The following is a 19,645-nucleotide window of genomic DNA, read 5'->3' as shown; positions in this document are numbered from 1 at the left end:
CCTGGGGCACGCAGAGGTCTTCCCCGGGGTACATCAAACCATCTAGATGTGCGTCTCGCTTTTAAAAAGGCTATGTAAAAAACCCTAGTGAAGTCAGTACAAACTAAAATTTCATACAAAGATTTGTGGACACTGCTCTATATACTATGCACTGAAATGTAAGTACAATATTTATATTCCACTCGATTGATTTTCTCATTTGACCATATAATTATAAAGTCAACAATTTTTCAATAATAGTGGCTGTGACACTTTTGTATTTGTATGTCTGATTTTGTAAGCAAGTTGTTTTTGAGTGAGGTGAAACTTCGGGGTACGTGAGACAAATCAGATTCCTGAAAGGATGCAGTTGTCTGGAAAGGTTGAGAGCCGCTGTTCTAGATCTCAAAAGAAAAGGTGTTTGTTGTAAGTGTGTGTGTTTCAATCCCACAGAAAGCTGCCTGAGGGACACTTTATTTGACTTTAAAAGGATTCTTGCTTCTGCCTCTTTGTTATCAAATTCTCCAATCAGAGAGAGGTGGATACTCTAAAATTCAGATTTTGACTAGCCCCTGCCATATAGCAGTGAGCAAGATGTTTTATTAGAGCTTCTTCCACTTCTCCATTCCAATCCTACGCTTGGTAGCAGAGTCAAGCAGCACGAGAGCACAGATGTTATGATTTGTGGAACCCCAGGCTGCTGGAGGACTGATGGAGGTGGGGAGAAACTGGACTATAAGTGGTGAGACTGCATAGGACCCCCCAGAGTTGCTTGCATTCTTTGTGCTTTGGGACAACTGGCAGCATGGGGGCTCTATGGAGATCCCAGACAGGTCTGACTCTCACGGCTTTAGCCATCACTTTAACCGCAACATCGGAATGGGAGGTCCCACCCCACAGACTGCATTTAAATCAGGGTATAACCTGAAATCTTAGGTTATAACCTTAAGATATTACCTTAGCCTAGTGTTAGTTTCATTGGCTTTCATGTCCTTCTCCAGAGATGAGCAAGAACCACAAAACCACACAGGTGGCCAATGAACGTCCTCTGGCTATGGACTGATACTATTCTGTGCAGAAACGAGGACACCACTGCTTCTGAACAGCTGAGAGATCCACAGCAACAAATCATTAGCCACAATAGTATTGGGCAACAATGTGGCAATGTTACCTTGGCTTCCACAGAACTCCCCGTGGGTCATCACAGCCGTGTAGCAAATAACTTGTGCTACTGCTGTGTCTTTCCCTCCAGCCATGAAGATATGTAATAATCTAGGTAGCAGATATCCTATACTGGCTGTGCACAAAGCAAGACCTTCAGCTTCATTATTCTTGTAATGAAGTGTCCTCCTCCTCCAGAACTGCCTTGGCTGCTGGTGAGTGGCCAATGACCTATGCGTGATCCGCTTCTGGGTTGATACCTGCTTGAAATCACCTTCCACACAACAGTACAACTCCCAGTACTCCAAATTTCACTTCCCTCAAATCATCTATCGACATCAGCACCAGGAGCTTGGCTGTGAAATTAGCATCAGGCAAGAAAACCTCCAGGAGTTAAATTTGCACATAGTTCCTGCTCAACATTTACATCTTGAGGGAACAGAAAACCACAGCAAATAGCAGCTCTGAAACTGTCATGTTTCCAGGAGCACGACTGCCAAAGATGCTGCAAACTAGTAGTGCAAGCCATGGCAATTAACACCACACTGGAGAGCTTTAGTCAACCCTCCTGATGACAGAAACGAGCCTTACCCTGAGCTGTCTGCGTCTGCACGAAGGTTTTGATGAGAGTGTCTGTGGTCTGAGTGTAGAGGGACAGCGCATAGCGGAGTGACTGTAGGTCTGGGCTCTTCTCCAAGAAGGTTTTCTTTAGACCGTTCCCACCAGCATGGAAATATTGCTAAGAGCAAAGAGTAAAGAGTAAAAGCAACAACATTAAAGGAAAACTGCCACCAGTAACAGACAAGCTGCTGGCAGCCCCTCTGAGAGCAGAGGGAGCTGAAACCTTCGAGAAGCATTTTTTCCAGCAGTGGCTGATTCTTCACCCCAACAGCTCCCACATCCATGTGTCAGATCCTGACTCTGCAATCACACAGGACTGATTAACTATGCTGGCTCCACAGTACTATTGACCTGGGTGCCATGTAGGTGTTTAACTGGGCACCTCTTCAGAAGTGGGTTTATGCAAGACACTTGGTACCCTGAGCCATTGTGGTGCCTTATGCTGATCATTCACTAAGGGCTTGGCTACACTCTAAACTTCAAAGCGCTGCCACGGGAGCGCTGCCACGGGAGCGCTTTGAAGTGTGAGTGTGGTCGCAGCGCCAGCGCTGGGAGAGAGCTCTCCCAGCTCTGCACGTACTCCACCTCCTCATGGGGATTAACTTGCTGGGGCACTGTTTACACTGGCGCTTTACAGCGCTGTATCTTGCAGCGCTCAGGGAGTGTTTTTTCACACTCCTGAGTGAGAAAGTTGCAGCGCTGTAAAGCACCAGTGTAGCCATGGCCTAAGATAAGTGCCACGCACTATCCATTCCAGAACAGCGTCTGGCGAGTGTCACTCACTTTGATAGTATCCAGAGCCAGGTCCAGAACCGCACACTGCTTTGGAGTGAGACTTCTAGTTTCTTCCTTCACCATGTGATCCTGAAAAGAACCATCAGATCAAACATTAATATACTGCTAGCGACAAAGGCAGGGGAGTCCCCAGTAAAACTAGGTGTACTGGATTCACACAGGGCTGGGGCACTGATTCAGCTATGTAAGAAGGAGTGATAGGGACTTTTTCAGAATCATCCTTTGATGCAACCAATAAAAAAAAAGTTTCCTCCAATTCTGTTGTGTACACAAGAAGGAAGGAGGTATACTCACAATGGTGACAGATTGCATTTTAATCCAAGCTTGTATTCTGCAGCCCTGTGTCATGAAAAGCCCTAAATGAGAAATCTGCTTGTCACTCATGAATTATGCAGCTCGCCCCAAAACAACTACTAACAGAACCTTCAGCCCACAGTGATGTATTCTCTGTGTATCAGAACTTGGACAGAAAAACTGCTTGAGAGATTTTTTGGAAAATATGTATTAGTCCTACTGTAGTTTTCATACCTCTCTATGCAAACAGGCTGATTGCCTTGGTGTCGAGTGAAACAGTATGGATCGTCAAGGGAAGAAGAGTAATACAGTCTAGAAACTTCTAAAACATTACCTAAAATATGGAAACTTTGGGACCTACCACAACTAAAAATCAGTGCTGTGTATCCCCCTGGAAATCTTCCTTTTCCATTTGTCCATCTGTTAGAATATACTGTTAATAGAATATATTTCTAGTCCTTAAGTGTCACGAGACAATCAACCCACAGACCTGTCACCAGGCCAAGAACTATCTCTTCACAGGCTAGGCCTCAGTTTGGAGGGTAAATTCTACATTCTGGGAGGTGAACAAGAGTTTCTCCAGCAGGTGGTTTGGCCATTTGAGCTGCTGGGAGGTTTGGAATTTTAGTAGCAGCAGCATTCGTGGTCAATATGTAGGGGAAGCAGTCAATGCAATTTATTACACACAATATCACCACTACACATTTTGTGAATGTATCGGGTCTATCAAAACCCAGACATTTTTCCACTGGGAACGCTGACTGCTGCATGACACCTTTCAGGGAGACATACCTGCCTGGCTACTGTGTCCCTTTCATAGCAAACAGAGCCATGGTGTAGCCTACTTGTTCCTGTCTTGTATTTCTAAGATTTGCCACGGGAGCCCAGTCAATCTTCATAATGACCAAAGATAGGGACACGTATTGCTCTCTTACTGCCAGGTGCTTGTTCCAGACGCTGACCTGGCTGATGTTCCATTTGTTATCTGGTTGAGCAGGGCCGGCTCCAGGCCCCAACGTGCCAAGTGCGTGCTTGGGGAGGCATGCAGCTGGGGGCGCTCTGCCGGTTGCCGGGAGGGCGACACATGGCTCCGGTGGACCTCCCGCAGGCATGCCTGAGGAGGGTCTGCTGGTCCTGCGGCTCCGGTGGAGCATCCACAGGCACGCCTTAAATCCCTGTGACTGAGGCATGCCCCAGTGCCAGGGGAAACTAGGGTGAGGGGAAGCCTCCCAAGTAAGTTCAACTATCTACAAACTAGTATATAACGAGCTAACAACGAAGAAAAGGGAACCACTAGGTAGGCACTTGCAAATGCAAGAGACTGAGCTGCTTGATGTCTAGTTGGCAGCTAGTACGAGGCAGAGTGCCTCAGTGGTTGGACCTGAGGCCAATTTTGTTCACCATCTTCATTAATGATCTGGATGATGGGATGGATTGCACCCTCAGCAAGTTCGAAGATGACACTAAACTTGGGAGAGAGGTAGATACGCTGGAGGGTAGGGACAGGGTCCAGAGTGACCTAGACAAATTGGAGGATTGGGCCAAAAGAAATCTGATGAGGTTCAACAAGGACAAGTGCAGAATCCTGCACATGGGATGGAAGAATCTCATGCACTGCTACAGGCTGGGGACAGACTGGCTATGCAGCAGTTCTGCAGAAAAGGACCTAGGGGTTACAGTGGATGAGAAGCTGGATACAAGTCAGCAGTGTGCCCTTGTTGCCAAGAAGGCTAACGGCATATTGGGCTGCATTAGTAGGAGCATTGCCAGCAGATCGAGGGAACTGATTATTCCACTCTATTCGGCACTGGGGAGGTCACATCTGGAGTATTGTGTCCAGTTTTGGGCCCCGCACTACAAGAAGATTGTGGATAAACTGGAAAGAGCCCAGCGGAGGGCAACAAAAATGATTAGGGGCTGGAGCACATGACTTACCAGGAGAGGCTGAAGGAACTGGGGTTATTTAGTCTGCAGAAGAGAAGAATGAGGGGGGGGATTTGATAGCAGCCCTCAATTATCCGAAGGGGGGTTCCAAAGAGGATGGAGCTCGCCTGTTCTCAGTGGTGGCAGATGACCGAACAAGGAGTAATGGTCTCAAGTTGCAGTGGGGGAGGTTTAGGTTGGTTATCAGGAAACACTATTTCACTAGGAGGGTGGTGAAGCACTGGAATGGGTTACCTAGGGAGGTGATGGAATCTCCTTTCTTAGAGGTTTTTAAAGCCCAGCTTGAGAAAGCCCTGGCTGGGATCATTTACTTGGGAACTGGTCCTGCTTTGAGCAAGAGGTTGGACTAGATGCCCTCTGAGGTCCCTTCCAACCCTGATATTCTATGCTCCAATGACCGTCACTGGCAGCAGGAAGAAACTGAGCAGGCGGTGGGTCGGCAGGGACTTATATATACCACCATAAAGGCACCACGCCAAGGGTCTCCACAGCCGACCCGATGGGTACCTCCGACGATCGTGCACGCAGCATGCACACACCTATTGGAATGCACATGAGCAATCACTCAAAGAACTAATGCCTCTGGGACAGATACAGACAAGTGCACATACACTTTCGTGAGCAGCTAACATGTGCCAGTGGATGCCTCCCCATCATCCCAGACTTGTGTGTGCACAGAAGTACATGGGCGTGCAAATCAGGGGCTGCACAGGAACACTGAATGTGCATCTATGCAAATGAGGCATGTGCAATTCTGAAAACGAAGTCCTTTGTACACATTTTTTTTTCCATTTTACTGAACTTACACCCAACAGATTTACAAGCAATAGCAGTTAGCAGAATGTGTGTGTCATTTCAGATTTATGTTCAGAGCAGCTTTATGAGTCGCAAAGGCCCTCCACGTGACCCCAGTGACTGGAGAAGACAAGGAGGACTGTCCCCCATCCTCTTGAAGCCTTTGGCCAGCTGGCTGCCTGAAGTTCAGTTGCTGCCCCTCTGCTGAGCTACCTCTGAAATCCGTGACCACAGGTACTAGGACGAAAGGAGGAAGACAGATGCCTCACAGCTGCCAGCAAAGCAGCACAGCACAGCCCTCAGCACAGGAATCTGAGCTTTGAGTTCTGCCACAGAGGAGCCTGAGGGGCTCCTGAAACACCTAGGTGCTTCCAGGAAAGAGATAATGGTCCCAAGGTGCAGGGTAGACACTGATGGAGAAGAAACAAAACAGATGCAGTCACAGTCCATTAGCATCTTGTGTCAATAAGTGTAACAAATGTGATACATGCACAAGGCAACTGAATTTTAATGGCATTGATTCAGTCAGAAAAATGCTCTTTGCATTGGAAAGCGCTCTGTGATCGGCATCTTGTACCAAGTTCAGCTTCCTGCCAATCCTCCCTGCTGCACAATTGATAATTTCGTGTCTTGCGATTCCTCATTTGCATCTTCTCTTGCACACGAGTTTTTCTGTAGTAAGGTTAAATCATACTCAGAAGGGTCTGACCGGTATAAAGCATCTCCATTTCTCTATTTGCATACCATTCTTATTGTGACCCCGGGAGCAACACTTGATTGGCTCACCATCAGGCAGTGTGCACTTAGTGACACTAATGGCAGCTATGGTGCCGTCAAAGCACATCAGATCAGCCTGCATCCTAAATGCCAACTTCCAGCAACAGGCAGGCTACGCAGTCAGAATTTCTGGACACAGTTCAGCTCTGCTCTAGAAGTGACAGTTATTTTCATATCAATGAGTCCAATTCAGAAACGATTCCTTCGTCAATAGCTAATGCAGCCTACATTTCCATTGATATTCATTTATTACAAGTGTTGATTACTATTTATAAAACAAACTCAAAGCGAAAAAACGGTTACCCACCTTTTAGTAACTGTTGTTCTTCGAGATGTGTTGTTCATGTCCATTCAAAGTAGACGTGCGCGCGCCGCGTGCATGCCAGCCGGACGATTTTCCCTAGCAGCGTCCATAGGGTCGGCCCAGGCGCCCCCTGGAGTGGCGCCACCACGGCGCCCTATAAAGGGGCCCACCCACCCTCAGTTCCTTCTTGCCAGCACTCCGACGGAGGGTCAGGAAGGTGGGTGTTGGAATGGACATGAACACCTCTCGAAGAACAACAGTTACTAAAAGGTGGGTAACCGTTTTTTCTTCTTCGAGTGGTTGTTCATGTCCACTCAAAGTAGGTGACTCACAAGCCTAACCTCAGGAGGTGGGGTCAGAGATCACTGCTGACTGGAGTACTGCGCAACCAAAGGCTGCATCATCCCTCGCCTGGTGTGTGATGGCATAGTGAGAAGAGAACGTGTAGATGGAGGACCACGTGGCCGGTCTACAAATCCCTTGAGTCAGAACCTGAGCCAGGAACGCCGCAGAGAGGTCTGCGCCCCAGTGGAGTGGGCTGTGACCGGAGGGATAAGGATCTTAGCTATGGGGTAGCCTTCCCGGATGCAGGTTGCGATCCACAAAGAGATTCGCTGAGAGGAGACTGGGAGCTCCTTCATCCTTTCTGCCACTGTGACGAAGAGCTGGGTCGAGCATCTGAACAGCTTGGTACGCTATATGTAAAAGGCCAAGGCCCTGCGTACGTCCAGGGAATGAAGCCTCCACTCTTCACTGGAGGAGTGTGGTTTTGGGTAACATACCGGGAGAAAGATATCTTGGCCCATGTGGAACTTGAAATGACCTTGCGTAGGAAAGCCGGATGCGGTCTCAGTTGGACCTTGTCCTTGTAGAAGACTATATATGGGGGCTCAGATGTTAACGCTCGAAGCTCCGACACCCGTCGGGCCGAGGTTATCGCCACCAGGAAGGCGGTCTTGTATGACAGATACAGCAGGGAGCACGAAGCCAGAGGCTTGAAGGGAGGCCCTGAGAGGGCGGAGAGGACCAGATTCAGGTCCCAAGCAGGGGTCGGCTGACGCACAAGCGGGAAGAGCCTGTCCATACCTTTGAGGAAACGCCCAACCAGAGGGTTTGCAAACACTGAGGCACCCTCTCTCCCAGATGAAAAGTGGATATGGCTGCCAAGTGAACGCGAATGGAGGAAAGGGAAAGGCCCAGTTGTCTTAGATGAAGCAAATAGTCGAGGATAGTGGGGATTGGTACCCCCAGCGGGTCGTGACCCCGCTGACCCGATCATATGGAGAAGCGCTTCCATTTGGCCTGGTAGGTGGCCCTAGTTGACGGTTTCCTGCTACCTAGCAGCACCTCCCTGAACTGCTGGGAGCACTGCAACTCCACCGGGTTCGGCCATGGAGCATCCAGGCTGTGAGGTGAAGGGACTCGAGTTTTGGATGGTGGAGGGAGCCCCGGTCCTGCGTGATCAGCTCCGGGAGTAGGGGCAGCGTCAGGGGCGCTTGAATGGACACGTGCAGGAGTGACGTGTATCAATGCTGGCATGGCCACGCCGGAGCTACCAGGATTACCCTGGTGTGGTCCCTGCAAGTCTTTAGAAGCACCCTGTGTATATCAGGGGGATCGGAGGGAAGGCGTAGAGCAGACCGTCCTCCCACGACCGAAGGAAGGCGTCCGACAGAGACCCCCGACTGCGGCCCAATAGGGAGCAGAACCATCGGCACTTCGTGTTTTCCCTCGAAGCAAACAGGTCTAACTGGGGAAAGCCCCAGAGCTGGAAAATTGAGCGCACCACATCCCATTGGAGGGACCACTGGTGACCCTGGAACAAGCGGCTGAGGGTGTCCGCCAGACCGTTCCGCTCCCCCGGAAGATAAAACACCGTCAGGTGGGTGGCATTGTGAATGCAGAAATCCCACAGCGCGAGGGCTTCCCTGCACAGGGGAGAGGAGCGTGCACCCCCGTTTGTCGATATAAAAAACTGCCGCCGAAAGGACTGAAACACACCTGCCGGCGAGGTGAGATTGGAAGGTCAAACACGCCAGGCGGACCGCCCTCAGCTCCCTGACATTGATATGCAGCTCAAGGACCTCTGGCGACCACAAACCCTGCGTCCTGAGGCATCCTAGGTGTGCTCCCCAACCTCGATCCGAGGCGTCCGTCACCAGGGAGAGGGAGGGCTGCGGGGCAGCAAAGAGGAAACCCATGCAGACTTCCCGCGGGTCGAGCCACCACCGCAGCGAGCTCAGCACCAAGTGGGGAATGGACACCACTGAGTCCAGCGGGTCCCTGACCGGGTGATAAACTGTCGCCAACTATGACTGTAGCAGGCGAAGCCGGAGTCTGACATGGACCACCGCATAGGTGCATGCCACCATGTGACCCAACAGCCGGAGGCAAACTCGCGCCGTGGTAACTGGGGCACGGTGCAGTCCGGGGATGAACTCGGAAATTGCACGGAACCTGGATTTCGGTAGGTACGCTTTGGCGTGGGTGGAGTCCAGAACCGCGCCTATGAACTCTATTTGTTGCGTTGGAGACAGGGTGGATTTGGCTTCGTTCAAGAGGAGGCCGAGATCAAGAAAGGTCCGCCTGATGAACACCACCTGGGTCTCTACCTCTCCTTAGAGTGGCCCTTTATGAGCCGGTCGTCCAGGTAGGGGAATACCTGGATGCCCCGTCTGCGCAGGAAGGTCGCCACGACCATCATGCACTTCGTGACGACCCTTGGAGCAGCTGACAGGCCGAACGGAAAAACCGTGAACTGCAGATGGGCATCGGCCACGACGAACCTGAGGTACCGACGGTGCCAGGGAATTATGGCAATGTGGAAATAGGCATCCTGTAAGTCAAGGGCGGCGTACCAATCTCCTGGATCCAGGGAGGGGATGATCGAGGACAGGGAGACCATGCAGAACTTGAGTTTTCGCACATACTTGTTCAGCCGCCGCAAGTCTAGGATGGGCCTCAGGCCCCCTTTGGCCTTGGGTATTAGGAAATACCGGGAGTAGAAGCCTTTGCCCCTGAGCTTCCGCGGGACTTCCTCCACCGCCCCTGCCTCCATGAGGGACTTCACTTCTCGAATTAGAAGTTGCTTGTGAGATGGGTCCCTGAAGAGGGATGGGGAGGGGGGCTGGTGGGGCGGAAGGAAGGAGAACTGGATAGAATATCCCCTCTCTACCGTGCGGAGCACACAGCTGTCCAAAGTGATTCGGGACCAGGCACAATAGAAGTGGGACAGATGTGACCCAGAGGTAGGGGTGGAAGGATCCAGAGTCTTGATAGGTAGGTCGCCCTCGACTGTACCATCAAATAGGGGGTCTAGGCCCTGATGGTGGTCTCAATTGACCGGACGCCTGGCCGGAGGGGTGGCGCTGGTGACTCCTCCTGCCATTTCTGCCCCGCCTGCACCCCAGCTCCTGGTGAGTCTGTGGCTGATATGGGCGAGGAGCCGCCTGCGGCCTAAACTGTCTGCACTGGGTCGCCAGGGCATGCACACCCACTGAGCGAAGCGTGGCCCTCGAATCTTTTAAGCTATGGAGACGTTTGTCCATTTTCTCTGAAAACAGCATCTGCCACTCGAAGGGGAGGTCTTGAATTGTCTGCTGGACCTCATAGGGCAGGCCTGAGATCTGGAGCCAGGCTCCCTGTCGCATGACCAGGCCCGTGGCCAGGGTGCGCGAGGCTGAGTCCGCTGCATCCAAGGCGGCTTGGAGGGAGGCTCGAGAGATCAGTTTGCCCTCCTCCACTAGGGCCGAAAACTCTGATCTCGAGTCCTGGGGAAGGAGCTCCGCAAACTTTGACATGGCCGAACACGTGTTGTGGCCATATCGGCTTACTATTACCTGCTGGTTGGCAATGCGGAGTTGTAGGCCCCCTGTGGAGTACACCTTCCTGCCAAAGAGCTCAAGTCTTTTTGCATCGCTGCTCTTCGATGTTGACCCCTGAAACCCTTGCCGCTCCCGCTGGTTAGCCACCTCTATTACCAGGGAGTCTGGGGAAGGGTGAGTGTACAGGTGTTCGTGCCCTCTAGAGGGGACGAAGTAGCGCCGCTCCGTCCTCTTGGCAGTAGGGGCCAGTGAGGCTGGTGTTTGCCATAAGGTGCGGGATGTATCTGCTATAGTCTTTATCAGTGGAAGGGCCACCCTGGATGGCCTTAAGGGAGCCAAAATGTCCACTACAGGGTCCGCGTCCACCTCGATTTCCTCCGCTTGGACTGCGAGGCTCTGAGCTGCTCGCCGAAGCAATTGTTGGAGGATTCGAGGTCCTCTAGGGCTGGTGCCGCAGCCGTGCCCGAGACAGCCTCGTCCGGGGAGGACAAAGAGGAGATTACATGAAGCGGCCCTTCCTCCGGTGCATGTGGCCCCTCGGGATCCTGCGGCACACAGTACTGAAGTTGCGGTGCCAGTTCTGGGTCTAGATGCGGCACTGCGGCCGGTAATGGGGTCGCCAGTGAGCGGCTTGGCATATCATGCGGTGCCGGCAGAGCCCGAACTGAAGCTGCTGCCGGTGCCGCTGCCCGGCTAGGGGATGCTGAACTTGACAATGGCACATCCCTGCCCGGCAACGGTGCTGGTGGGGGAGGCAGCTGCACAGGGCCACTAACATTGAGGACACCGAGGCAGACCGTGACCGAGGGCCAAACGCCTGGCCTACCGACTGATGGTAGCCCCAGGGAGTCCAAAACGGCCACTGCGAGGGCAGCTGCCATTGTTGCTGCCACTGCGGGTAATGTTTGTGGCTCACCCCTGAAATCGATCTCCTGCTCCGCGACCGGCTGGAGCGATAGGAGTCTGCCTCTGAGTCTGAGGTCTCTGAGTCTGAGGACATGGGGAGAGCAGCGCCCGGGGAGGCCGGTGCTGGGAGACCCATTAGACCTGAGGCTGTCTCAAACGCCTCCAGCGTCGACGGAGGGCGTATGTCTACACTGAGGTCCGGAGAATTAGGCTGGTCTGGACTCGATTGCCCTCTCTGTGGTGCGGGAGTCGATGGAACTGCCGAGGGCTGTAGCCCAGCCTGACTGCTTGTATTCGCGGACGGCATCGGCCTTGGATCCTGGTGGGGTGACCGATCCCTCACCGGCTTCCTTCTCTTGGCAGGCACCGGCGAAGGTGAGCGGTGCCGCACTGAGGCCGACTTCCTATGACCTGACTCCATCCAGTGCCGGATTGACGACGGCTTGGTCTGGGCCCTAAATCCTGATGCCAGTGCCGGGGTGCTCCGCACCGAGGATGACGTGCTGGGTACCACCTCAGCTGGTTCTGGGTCCGAGGGTGGCCGCAGGGCTGCCTCCATCAGGAGGACTCTAATTCTTTGAGCCCTGTCCTTAAGAGTTCGTGGGCAGAAGCCTCTACAGATAGAGCACCAGTCCTTTTGGTGGCTCTCTCCAAGGCACCTCAAGCATGCCGAGTGCGGGTCACTCTTGGGCATGAATTTCCAGCAGTCCTTGCAGAGTTTGAACCTGGGGGACCCGGGCATGCCCCAGCGAATGACGAAGACTCGGGCGGGGGAAAACCCCCAAGTACGAAGAACTATACACAAAGATCTACTTAATTGACTATACTGTAACTGAATACATGGACTAAACAGTAAGGATAGGACACTGCAAACTTGCTATGCGCAAGAGAAGTTCCAGCTAGCCGTCACCGTCAGTAAGAAGGAACTGAGGGGGTGGAGGGTCGGCGGGCCCCTTTATAGGGCGCCGTGGTGGCACCACTCCAGGGGGCGCCCGGGCCGACCCTATGGACACTGCTAGGGAAAATCTTCCGGCTGGCGTGCACACAGTGCACGCACACCTACTTTGAATGGAGATGAACAACCACTCGAAGAACTTGGCATTTTCTATTGCACAAGTACATGTAGAGGAATTGGATGGATTCTCAAAGGGTTCTCTCTTTTTCCTTTTAAAATAAATTACTGATTGTTCACTTGTTATACTGAACGTGCAAATAATTAAATAGACTGTAAATGTAAAGCCATGCAGTAAATCTAAGCGTGCACTCATGTTAGTAGCATGTATTCTAAGGGGCACACTGCCAGTCACAGACGGGGAGACACAGAACTCATGCTATGCACGACTGCACTTTCATGTTTATATACAAGGACATAAATGCAAGCCACACAACATCAGTACCTTCAACTTCGACAAGTGTCCCAGTTCCTTAGCAGCACTGAAAATCAACTGCGTACCCTATGATTGCAAGAAGGTAAAGTGGAAGAAAGCAGAGATCAGAAATCAATTTTTGAGCAGTAAAGGAAAAAGGTGCAAATCAAGCTGGTCCATTGATCTTGATGTAACAAACCCAGTGCCAGACATGCTAGTGTTGTTTTCCTCCATTTCCAAGGAACACATTTGTTAGCTAGGGTAAAAGCAGCCTTCCGTGCACAGCCACATACAGAGCTCCCGCAAGCCGCCGTACACTGCTAGCTCTCACCCATCCCGCTGGATTACACCCAAACGGATTGTGAAACCACGGCATTACCCTAGATTGAAAGCTCTATTACAGCCAGCCCTACAGTTCTGGGCGTACAAAGCGTTTATGGAGTTGACTACAAACTAAGCACAGATCACACTGTTAGACATGCAGCACGGTGCAACCAAAGAGTGGGGTTAAGCACGTTAGCCCCCCAATTTGATTTGTTTGGTTTTTAGTGCATTTTCTCAGGCAGAAGACAGGCAGGCTCAGTCTAGTGGAATACTCTAACAATTCCTTATTCACAAACATGAACAGATCAGCACCTAGACATCCCCTGTTCCCACACCATGGTTTACTTGAGTCCTGTGAACAATGACACAGTAAGGAAGGAGGCTGGAGCCAAACGTCACTTGGAGCCAGATACATTGCAGCATAATGAATGCTGGTCCTGGGGCAGCAACAGAGGGGAGGATGCTGTTTCTTTTCCTCCGCCATAGTATCTTTCCACCCTTCTCTAATGCACTTATCACGTGGATACTGCAGTCCTAAGGCTACAAGCAACCAGACAGCTATTGCCACCCATTGCTCCTAAGATCCTTTACAAGATGTGCTTGAAATGATTTTCTTCCTCCCCCTGTGTTTTCTCCTCCTGCCTGGACAAAGGGCCTGTTCAGTGCAGAGCCTGAGGAATCCAACCTGCCCTCGCTCTGGCCGTGAAATCCCTCTGCTCTCCATTGCACGCTCTTCCAGGCTACTCTGGCAGGTGCTGTAAATGTCCAGTTGAATTTCCTCCTTTCTTGCTCAGTGAGGCCTGACGTGTGCTGGGAGGATTGTCCCCTGGAATGGGGAACTGGACCCTTGTCCCTCCAGGCCAGTCAATGATAATTAGACCACCCACCACTGTTTAATTTTGTTACTTTCCCTAATGAACACCAGGCACCAGGTCAAAAGGAAGCCCAGTGAAGCTAGCCCTGTCCTTGGGATTGGTGGTGTACTCAGTAATTTCCACAGGGCCCATATGTTTCCAAATAGCTCGAATGAGCCCCTCACACTGTACATATTTTTCCTTCACCACCTCCCCTCCCTACCCCTTTACCCACTAATCTTCCTTACTTCAGTAATCCCTTCTCTCTCATACTTCCACCTGGAGAGCCCCCAAACCAAACACTCCCAGTGCTAAGAGTCTGGAAGAGTTTGGCTAGTGTCGTTGAGCAAAAAGGCGGCTGAGAGGGAATCTGACTGCTCTGTATAAATACATGATGGGGGATGGTGGGGGACACCAAGGAGAGCAAAGAGCTATTGAAGCTGGAGGATAGTGTTGGCACAAAAATAAATGGGGATAAACTGGCCATGAATAAATTCAGGCTGGAAATTAGGATGACATTTCTACCATCAGAGGAGAGAGGCTCTGGAGCAGCCTCCTAAGGGGTGAATGGGGCAAACACCTGAATTGGTTTTGAGAGAAAGCTGGACAAATGTATGAGTGTGATTGTATGATGGGGTTGCTTGTGATGCCAGAAGTTGGGAATAGGCAACAGGGGAAGGATCATTTGATGATTCCCTGTTCTGTTCATTCCCTTTGGGGCACCTGGCCTTGGCCACTGTTGGAATACAGGATACTGGGCTAGATGGACCTCTGGTCTGACCCAGTCTGGCCGTTCTTATGTTCTTATGATGGTAGGGGGCAGGGCTTTGCAGCCCTGGGGGCCCCTTCTGGTTTATGTTCTGAAGCTCATGCTTCAGGGATCCAGCTGGTCAACTGCAGGGGTCAGGAAGGGATTCCTGTCCCTCAGGTACTTTGCTGGTATGTACTTTGTTTTCTCTCTCTGAAGCATCAGGGATGGCCACAGCTGGAAATGGGACATTGGACAGGGAGTGTCAGGGAACTGAGGTGGCACTGAGCATCCTCTCTCTCAATGCTTGGCTGGCTGGTTCTTGCTCATGTGCTCAGGGTCTGACTGATCATATGTGGGGTCAGGAAGGAATTTTCCCTCAGGTCAGACTGGCAGTGACAGGTGTTTTGGTTTTTTTTAAACCTTCTTCTGCCATGTGGGGGTGCAGGTCACTAGCCGGAATTATTTGAGTACATCTCACCTCAGTCTCTCTCTGCCATTATGGGGTCTTCGGCACTGGTGCATCTCAATCTCTCCCATTCTCTGCCTGTCACACAAAATAGCCTAGTCTCCTGTGGGCTGCGATATTTGGATCTAAGTCTGATGGTTGGGTTTAGTGCGTGGGTGGTGCTGGTGGCCTGTGAAATACAGGAAGTCAGACTGGATGATCTGGTGGTCCCTTCTGACCTTAAACTCTATGACTCTGTCAGAGACACTGCATGTCTGCTGCCACCCTGATCACTTGGCTTGTCTCCTAGAGCCCTTCCCCCTGCCATTTAACTCTGTATTTTGTGAGCTCTCTCTGAAGCAGAGGGGTCTGCATGCTGGGGGAGTGGGGCCTGGTGAAGTGGGGATCTGGGTGCAGCTAGCTGGGGGTCAGAGGTATGGGGGTGGGACTCAGGGTGGAGGTTTGAGTGCAGGGAGCTCAGTGGGGGGGTGGTCTGGGTGCAGGAGTGGGAGTCCTGAGGCAGGGTCTCTGGGTGCAGGGGGGCTCCAGATTCAGGGATTGCGGTTCAGTGGGCTAGGGTTCAGATATGGAGGACTAGAGTAGTTCTGGGTGTGGGGTGAGGCTTGATGGGGGTGTCTGGGTATGAGAGGTACAGCTGCACGGGAGTTGGGCAGACGGGGGAGCAGCTCCCCATACAGTGACCCCTCCCCCCACAGCTGAGGAGCAATGGCGGCAGGAAGCAGGGGAGGATGCTGAGCTTCCTGCAGCGAGTATGACACAGCCCCAGCCACTCCTTGCAGGGGAAGAGGAAGTCCTGTCCTCTCCTGCCTCCAGCCCAGCCATGACTAGCAGCTGATCCCGGCTCGGGGCAGAGCTACTGGCTGGGGTGTCTCCAGCTCTGCGGTGATTTACTTCTCCGCCGGCTGCGCTGGGTGAAACGATGTAGCTGTGCAGCTAGGGAGTGGTGCGTAACTGCTCTTGCAGCTTCCCTGTCAAAGACTTTTTTCGGAGGGGAAGCAAAGAAATCTGCAGGGGACATGAATTCTGCACATGCACAGTGGTACAGAATTACCCCAGGAGTAAGAAAGGTGTATCCTAGTAGCTTTTACAAGGTGCTGCTAACTAATAACACTACTGCAATACCTGACTGATGCATGTGACTTCACTTAGGGCTTTTGATCTGCATTTATGGCCAAATGATAAATGCTGTGTGATTTCTGGAGTTCATTTTTACTTCAAAGGGGTTCTTAAGGTTTCTGCACCTGCTGAGCTAAGCAGAAGAGCACACACTACTTCTAAATCAAGTTACAAGACACTTTAAATGAGCAGCCCCAAAATGCTATTTAAATATTAATATTTCACAGTTCAGTTCTGTCATTCCTCTTTGGAATTTTTCAATACGAGTTTGAATAACAACATTAGCCAGCCAAGGCACGTAGCATTCCTGCTGCAGGCTCCTAAGTAGGCCAGGTCTGAAACACTGAGCAATACCCAGTGACTCAGAATGCTTCATGCAACAAAGCCGCTCAGATAACTAGTCTCCAATTTTTCTTTCCCCCTAGGCACAATCCCTGCCAATCAATGCCAATCTCTGTCAACATATGTTTGCAAACAGAAGTTATTCCATTATTACAATGAGTTTGTCATCCAAGTTGGGATTGCCCAAATGAAATAACATGGACAGCTCCTGTCTTTGCCTAGTGAAACTCTTGTAAACAAGATACTACGGCTCCTCAAAAGGCTGTTTATCCATGCAAGGAAACATCCCACCACGAAAGTCTCTCGAGACACCTTGTACCATGTGCATCACCTTGGGAATGAACCTCCACAACTGTCACTGCAGATATCTGAATTCAGCAGGAATCCCTGGAAGCAGCAGAACCTCCACATGTCATACAGACACTACAATATTTTAATCCTTTGACATCCGGTGCTTAGCACAAAAGTATTTCCTGGTGATCCCTAGAACAAGTGGTTAAAGCATCATGGAGGAACATGGGGAGAGAGCATGGCCCACCACAGCAGTACTGCCATCTCTCTGGTGACACCCACCCTTCTGAGTGGTGCAGGATGTAAGCAGTCCTAATTTTCCTAGCGCTTTCCAAGGAAATTCACTTGGTCTTCATACCTGCACCTGTCACCGAGATAAGACAGCTATCATTTGCAGCCTGAGGATAATTCAAATCTCTGTTCATGGTTTGATTGTTTTAAAAAAGCCATTCGGGCAGGGTTCTCAGCTGCTGTCCGTCAATGGGGCAGGGTTCTCAGCTGCTGTCTGTCAATGGGTGATGCCGATTTACACTCTCTGAAGAGTAAGCTGCCAAAGTTTAACACCTCCTGCCACTTGATTTGACATATGTAACAAAATGCAAGGACACAACACAGGTCTGCAGACAGTCACTGACCCCACAGTCTTTGTTTATAAAGAGCACGTTAGCACCCAGGTTTATTTCTTTACGTGGCACTAATTTGCGAGTGCTTTAGCTCGCATGAAGTACTGCCCAGAGGCACATTTATTCCATTCAGTGTGTGTTCCGCGCTCAGATCAGACTGCCTTTAGATTTGATTATTGGCATTATTTGTGTTTATTGATTTAAGAGGCTTTATCTGACAAGCAGAGCTTGTGTATAGTGCCCATTAAAATCAAAGATTATTTATTCTTCTAAGGTGTTTTTGCTACATTAAGCGATCACAAGCTAGCTTTTAACCTGGGACAGAAAAGACCTCTCGTCTTTGGAAGTGGTTTTCCGAGGACTCTGGCAGTGCGCAGAATCTGACTTTCCAGCAGAGCTCATGAAGAGATGCTGATTTAGCTCAGCAGGCCCAAAGCTAAGGTAAACCACCTCCCCACACACTTGCTACAGGAGCAGACTTGGAATTCCTTGCCATACCCAGAGAAGTTGTATTTATCTCCAGAGGCCATAAGGAGTGCTAGCAGCCCTCCTGCCAGAACAGTTCCCACCTCCCCTGACTGCTAAAGCAGCACTGCCATCCACTTCAGAGGATCTGTTTGCATAACAGGCAGGGTGCTGCTCTGTGAGAGGTAAAATCCGCTCCTGATGCTTGGGGCACATCTATCTACACTGCTCTGCAGTTTGGTCTGGGAGGGTGTGACTTGCAGTTCAGATTGAAGTGCTCGGCTGTAACCCCTCCACGTGGATGCTGCAGGTGTGAATGTAAAGGTTCTGCCTTCGCACAAATGTAGCCCTGTTGGAAGAGGAGGTAGACATGCCCTAGAGAGGCTGAATCGTGTATCTACTCCAGATCATGCACTCGTTTAGGGGAGACAGGTCTCTCTGAGGGCACAGAAAGAAAGACAGGGTGTGTGTCATTCTGGCCATCAGCTGGGTGGGCTGTAGCTGCCTATTGTGTAATGAGAATGATGGCAAATAAGGCAGAGAGATCTGAGGAGCCATCCGTCCATGTGTGAATCAAGCATCTGGTTACTGACCTGCAGCCACACAATATCGGGCTGGGGTGCACTCTGCTGCAGGGAAGGCGAAAGGAATGTGCATTAGCTTTGATAATATAATAAAATGGGATGTATTCAGAAGCCCAAAACCACTGAGTTCCAGAGACTTAACCCCATATATCCACTCAGCCGAGAGACAGTATTGTAATTAAATGTTGATCTTTGCTTATAATTGGTGAGGTGTGTGAATTGCTCTCTGAATTACTGCAGCTCATGTTGCCATTGATCTCGAAATCCATGGAAATTCAGTATCCACAGGCTGAGCCGCCAGTGAACTGTGTGTGTTATTAAGACACTTGCTGCTGCCTGCTGTCCTAGAGGTGTGAAAGCAATAGATGAGTTACAATTCTATTATAACCTACATCCCAGTAGCTGACTAGCTTCTCTTGTCAGAGAGCCACATCCTGCCAACGGGAGAAATCCTGCAGGAGCAGGAGAGGACTCTGGCTTCTTTTCATAGCCTTTCCATTTTGAATGTGTCAGAGAAGGTAACATGAAGCCATATGGAGTATCTCACAATGGCTATTCTGTGATGACTTCCAGCAGGGTTGCAAGCAGTAGCTATGTATTGCCTTTCAGGGGGAAAATGTGGCATCAGGTGCTTTCCTCCCACTCAGTATGGGAACTTCAAAAGGGGCCTGCATAAAAGCCCAAACCAGCTCCTTCCCCTGGTGCCCTAGGAAAGCTTTTATTTCATCTCTTCAGGTTAGAAGGGATTGTTAGAATCATAATAAGGCTGCTCTTACATTCAGGCATCCGCAAATCTACTAACAGACTCTTTCCACAGCAGCTTAAAAGTAGCCTAGAAAACACACAGGACCCCCTCCCTTAATGTTATTTATTTTCTCCATTCGAAATCCAGCACACAAATGAAACTGATTAAAGAAACACAAACATGGTCACTTAAAACCTGAACACAGAGCGAACACCGGATCCCTTGCAATAGTTTCTTGCATGACAGGCAGGATTCACTGTGTGCAATACAGCTCTAGTGTTTACAAAATCCTTAAGGGTGAGACAAGGGCCCTCCCT

At 50.7% G+C, this 19,645-nt stretch overlaps 1 protein-coding gene across 8 annotated transcripts in view; it reads right to left on the bottom strand.

The window, feature by feature from the left end:
- UNC13B (unc-13 homolog B) overlaps positions 1 to 19,645 on the bottom strand; it is a 402,723-nt gene that overhangs the window by 9,199 nt on the left and 373,879 nt on the right. For 7 of the 8 annotated variants that reach the window (XM_030566250.1, XM_030566251.1, XM_030566252.1 and 4 more), the window contains 3 exons: positions 12,798 to 12,854; positions 2,545 to 2,625; positions 1,732 to 1,879 (listed from right to left, as the gene is read on the bottom strand). In XM_030566250.1, coding sequence (XP_030422110.1) covers positions 1,732 to 1,879; positions 2,545 to 2,625; positions 12,798 to 12,854 — 286 coding nt within the window. The remainder of the gene's footprint in view (positions 1 to 1,731; positions 1,880 to 2,544; positions 2,626 to 12,797; positions 12,855 to 19,645) is intronic. The other variant, XM_030566249.1, reaches the window with a different exon arrangement.

This window comes from Gopherus evgoodei, chromosome 6, assembly GCF_007399415.2.
Source record: "Gopherus evgoodei ecotype Sinaloan lineage chromosome 6, rGopEvg1_v1.p, whole genome shotgun sequence".
Lineage (NCBI taxonomy): Eukaryota > Metazoa > Chordata > Testudines > Testudinidae > Gopherus > Gopherus evgoodei.
Note: the sequence above shows the minus strand (reverse complement) of the source record. Positions and strands in the feature narration are given on the sequence as shown.